The 5,426-nt window shown below is 38.1% G+C and overlaps 1 protein-coding gene across 1 annotated transcript; it reads left to right on the top strand.

The window, feature by feature from the left end:
- The first annotated feature begins 651 nt into the window (after nucleotides 1-651).
- prph2lb (peripherin 2-like b) lies at nucleotides 652-4,132 on the top strand. Its single transcript, XM_058379646.1, has 4 exons — nucleotides 652-923; nucleotides 1,392-2,145; nucleotides 3,001-3,247; nucleotides 3,503-4,132. The coding sequence occupies exons 2-4, from the start codon at nucleotides 1,568-1,570 to the stop codon at nucleotides 3,743-3,745; spliced, it is 1,068 nt and encodes a 355-aa protein (XP_058235629.1). The 5' UTR covers nucleotides 652-923; nucleotides 1,392-1,567; the 3' UTR covers nucleotides 3,746-4,132.
- Nucleotides 4,133-5,426: the final 1,294 nt, after the last annotated feature.

The raw sequence follows: 5,426 nt of genomic DNA, 5'->3' as shown, positions 1-5,426 counted from the left end.
TTATTATTATTATTATTATTATTGAATAAATGCCAGTCTCTTTAAATGGGGTGATTAATGACAATGCAAAACAATTGAACATAATAAATGTGGCAAATTAGAAACACAACAGAAGAAGAAGTCTGGGACTATGTACAGGTTTGCCCTCTGGTGGTCTGGTGGGGAAATGTGACTTGACATTATGGGTAAAAGCTAGTTTAAGTAGCAATGCAGCTAGATGACTGATAAAAAAAGCTGAGTGAAGATTAATTTGTGTGTAAATAAAAAATAATATAATAATAATCATCATCATCATCATCATCATCATCTGCCGGTCATGAATTATTATTAAATATTCTATAAATCATGTTTTTGCACACAGAACTATATTAAATTATCATTAGCATGAAAGCTTTTCTGAGACTGTCTTCTGAATCAGAGTAAAATTGATTCATTTGATTAATTTGCTCTATAGTTTGGTTTGCTTTCTGTGTCAGAGTTAAATTGATTCTTTTGATTCTTTTGCACTTTGATTTGTTTGACTGTGCTAGTATTAAGAGCTTCAGTTTGGGTCCAAATAATATCAGAAATTCTCCCCAAATTCTCCATTTTCAGTGTCAGGTTAGAACCTGTACATGATTCAGATGTTACTAAACATTACTAAATCCTGATTTTGATTCATTTCATCGTCAAATGTAGAGACGGAAAAGGTCCTGTCCCTCTGAACTGGGATTGGTCGAAGGAGTCTTGCGCTTTTCCATTAAATCCTGATGATAAGCTGATTACGCTGCTCAGAGTCAAGCGACTGCTCCGTCCATCTCTCTGGGCTCACAGGAAAATATATCAACAATGACCGGTGTGAAAAAGGGATATTAATACATCTGAAACTCATATATACGGATCTATCTGCTGAAAGGAGAATGTGAAACTCGGGGAAAACGAAGGTATGTGTCTCTTTTTAAAATGCTGATAAATCCTGGTCTGATGTTGTCCTTTGGTTCTCTAATTATTTTTAATTATAATTTAATTGTTATTTTTGCACACTATAATGCAGAAAGAGAAGGCTACTCTACACCACAGTCAACTTGAATCCTGGACTCTGATTGGTCAGAAAGTGTTGATTAGTTTTCTCGGACGGTAGAGCAGCCACTCTATCTATTATCGTTATTGTTGTTATGGCAACAGCTCGTTCCCCGGGACTCGTGCTTTCTCTTTGTAAAATATGTCAATTTAGTGAAGATTTCTGTAACTAGATATATTTATGGAAGAAGTCTCCAGTGTCAGAGGGAAAGCTGAACTCTGCTTCATCACACCACATCGCTGTCATTGGTTATTTTTCTTTAACAGCATGGCAGCATGAGTGTTTTCTTCTGTTTACTCTTGTGTTTTCCTCCATCTTGGTTTTAATGCAGCTCGGGCCGTCATGGAGGAGAGTAAAAATATCTCAACTAATCTGATTACGAGGGAACTCTAGAAATACCCCCTCTCTGCCCCCCATCCCTGCCCTCCTGCCCTCCTGCCCTCCTAGCCGTAGCTCAGCACCACTCCACTACACCACCAACACCACCACCACCACCGCCTCAGTAAAATGGCGGTCTTAAAGGTGACCTTCACTAAGACGAGTCGAGACAACCTGGCCCAGGCTCTGTGGGTACTGAACTGGGTCTCGGTGATTACGGGCCTCGTTCTCTTCAGCTTGGGCATTTTCTTAAAAGTGGAGATCCAAAAAAGACGAGAGTTGATGACCGATGAGATCCATTCCGTGCCGAACATGCTGATCACCGTGGGTCTCGCCGCCTGCGGCATCAACTACCTGGGCGGAAAGATCTGCTACGACTGCGTGGATGCCGACAAGTTCCTGTACTGGAAGCTCCTCATGCTGCCCTACATCATCTGTACCTTCTTCTTCACCTTCTGCATCCTGGTAGGAGCTCTGATGTGCTACACCATGCGCAGAGACCTGGAGACCGCTCTGTTTTCAGGTTTGCGGGACGCCATGAGATACTACAAGGACACGGACATGCCTGGACGCTGTTACATCAAACAGAGCCTAGATCTCCTGCAGATGCAGTTCCAGTGCTGTGGAAATGATGGGTTTAGAGACTGGTTCCACATCCAGTGGGTCAGTAACCAGTACCTGGACATGACCAGCAGTGAGGTGATGGAGTGAGTACAACCAAGTTTCTTTTTTTCAAAGAATGCAACATGTTGACCAGCAGTAGGTGCTGTACAAAAGCTAAAAAAAAAATCTCTCAAGCAAATAACGTTTTTTAAATCATTTTCAAAATGATTAAATGATTCAAAATTAAATGATTAAATGATTAAAAAGAGTACTGAAATAGGTAATAAAAATACAAAACAAAACAAAAAATCAATAAAATGTTAATAAAAGAAGGATACTTTTACTCATTTGCATGTTGGTAAAGTGAATCAGAATTCCCTTTTGCTTTTCACTTTAGCTTGTTTTCTGAATCATAGTGAAGTTGATTCTTTTGATTCATTTGCTCTTTAGTTTGTTTTCTGAATCAGAGTGAAGTTGATTCTTTTGATTCATTTGCTCTTTGGTTTGGTTTGCTTCCTGTGTCAGAGTAAAATTGATTCTTTTGATTCTTTCACTCTTTGGTTTGTTTTATAAATCAGAGTAAAATTGATTCTTTTGATTCATTTGCTCTTTAGTTCAGTTTACCTTCTGTGTCAGAATGAAATCGATTCTTTTGATTCATTTGCTCTTTGGTTTGTTTTATAAATCAGAAAAATGTCGACTGCAGTGGAAAAACACGGCCTTGTTTGGTTCATTTCATGCGACTGGATTGATTCATGATCGAATCATTTTCTCACTATACACTGAACAAACCAAACCCAGCTTCAGTTTTTTTTCTCTGATTCAGACTTGACGAACTATGCTGTGTGAACGCTCTGAGTGTCTGCTCTGAAATCACAGAGACGAGCTTTACCTAACTGTACAGAGTTTAGCTCTAGTCCATCTAAACCTGATCCTCTTCTGCTTCCTCTTCCTGTTAGTCGTCAGAGGAGCAACGTGGAAGGGAAGTACCTCTTGGACGGAGTGCCCTTTAGCTGCTGTAACCTGTACTCTCCTCGACCCTGCATCCAGCACCACCTCACCAACAGCTCTGCACACTACAACTATGACGACCAGACTGAGGAACTGAACCTGAACCAGAAGGGCTGCAGACACGCCCTGCTGGATTACTACACCCACATCATGCAGTCCATCGGCTTCATCGTCCTCATCATCTGGCTCTTCGAGGTCTGACGCGTCCATCACTCAGCATTCAGCTCCGGTTCTGTTGAAGTTCGGTTTGATTTCAGTTCAGAAAACATTGATTAGTTTTCTATAACAGCACCTCTGACTGTAGTGCAGCTGTACATCACACGTCTATGTTAAAGCGCTCGTTCTGATACATTATCATTTCTGTCGTAACAAATTTAAGTAATAGTAATAAAATTTCACTCTCTCCCGATCTTCACATCACTCTTCTTCTACTTCTTCTCTGTTCTAAAGCTAGCTGTCCTCACAGGAGTCCGTTACCTGCAGACCTCCATGGAGAACGTTCTGAAGTTAGGAAACCCTGAGTGTGAGTCAGAAGGCTGGATTCTGGAGAACAGCATCGCTGAGACGGCTCGCTATAACTTCAACATCATCAAGAACCTGGGGAAGTGTTACCAGGTGGACGACGATCCCAACATCGACGTCCCGAGCAGCGGAGGAAACGTCCCCACTCGGCAAATCCCAGTGGTCAGCTAGCCAAAATTCACGGCCAAACTGTTAAAGGCAGACTGAGATCCATGGTGATTTTAGGATGTCTCTGAGAATCTCCGTCATCTGAAGTTAAGGTTCTGAGGTGGAAAAGTCGCCTAGTGCCATAACGAAGAGACGATTTTTGAGAAATGAGAATGAGAGAATTTGTTGCACTTAAACTTGTGTAAAAAACCTCAACTGCCTTCTCATAACTGTAAACATTACACTCTTAGAATCCATCTGAGTTCCTCACGATCTTAATACAAGCATTATGCTTAATGACCTTCTTATGTAGCTCCTGATTATGATTTATCACGAATAAATACTCAATAATCCAGGACTTTAAGGGTTAGTGAAGCTAGACATCAGGGCACAGCATTTATCACAATAGATTACGGCTGCACTTTTCATAATAAAGGTCTGCTATCTGCTGCTTCTGCTAACAAAAATAAACTGAACTTTTACACAACATTTATTAATTGATTTTTTTTCATGAGCACAGTTATATCAAACATGTGATTTACACATTGATTATTTATATATTATAAATATTACAATTAATAACTTCTGCATAACAGTCTTTCTACAGATAAAACTCATTTTAAAAGAAAATAATTGATGTAAATATTTGACCAGATTTTTTTGTTTGTTTGTTTGTTTGTTTTTTTGGCCAGTGTTGATTTTATACTCATATTCATTTCAATTTAAATAGTTTTTAAGTTAAAAGTAACAATTACAGGGTATTTTGAGGAGTAAAGGATTTGTTTTTTAGTGAATCAGATCATTTGACTCAAGAGTCGAATCTTTCACCTTGTAAACTAGGATTAAATTATGAGGCGAAAAGGTTGTTTTTTCAGTGAATCATATTATTTGACTCAGTAGTTGACTCTTTCACCTCGTAAACCAGGATAAAACTCTGAGGAGAAAATTTTTTTTAGTGAATCAGATCATTTGACCCAAGATCTCGACTCTGTCACTCCGTAAACCAGGATGAAATTATAAGAAGAAAAGGCTTTTTTTTTTCAGTGAATCAGATCATTTGACTCGAGTCGACTCTTTCACCTCGTAACCAGGATATACGTATGAGGAGAAAATGTTTTTTCTTTTTTTCAGTGAATCAGATCATTCGACTCGAAAGTCGACTCCTTCACCTTGTAAACAAGGATAAAGGTATGAGGAGAATTTTTTTTTCAGTGAATCAGATTATTTGACTCAATGAGCCGACTCGCATGTGAACGACACATCAATATTTACTCGATTCTTGTGCCTCTAGTGGCAAAATGCTAGAACAGCGTGTAAAATTTTATTAGAGATAAAAATGAAAAATAAATAAATAAATAAATAAAATGATATATTTTATTAAAGAATATGTAATTGTTTTAGAATACAATTTTTACTGGAAATAAGAAAATAAACATATTTCGCTCCTATTTTATGCACAGTGCTCTAAATCACAGTACTCTATATTAATATACTATACAATATCCTACACACTGTACAGATATGTCAAAATACAGTTATCATGTTATTTATATACATGTTATTTATTTATTTGTTTGTTTGTTTGTTTGTTTGTTTGAGTGAATATGGGCGTGGTTATGTTCAACTCAGATTACCGCTTTAGGATGTTATTTTATGATTATGATTATTATTTTCTGAGCAGTTGGATTGGTCAGGAAGCGGTTTT

Source organism: Hemibagrus wyckioides, linkage group LG25 (assembly GCF_019097595.1).
Source record: "Hemibagrus wyckioides isolate EC202008001 linkage group LG25, SWU_Hwy_1.0, whole genome shotgun sequence".
In the NCBI taxonomy this organism is placed as follows: domain Eukaryota; kingdom Metazoa; phylum Chordata; class Actinopteri; order Siluriformes; family Bagridae; genus Hemibagrus; species Hemibagrus wyckioides.
Note: the sequence above shows the minus strand (reverse complement) of the source record. Positions and strands in the feature narration are given on the sequence as shown.

Excerpts from the sequence above, each read along its gene's own strand:
- prph2lb (XM_058379646.1), top strand. The coding sequence starts at position 1,568 with ATGGCGGTCTTAAAGGTGACCTTCACTAAGACGAGTCGAGACAACCTG. Across the intron at positions 2,146-3,000 it reads ACCAGCAGTGAGGTGATGGA|TCGTCAGAGGAGCAACGTGG; the intron begins GTGAGTACAACC and ends TCTTCCTGTTAG. Across the intron at positions 3,248-3,502 it reads TCATCATCTGGCTCTTCGAG|CTAGCTGTCCTCACAGGAGT; the intron begins GTCTGACGCGTC and ends TCTGTTCTAAAG.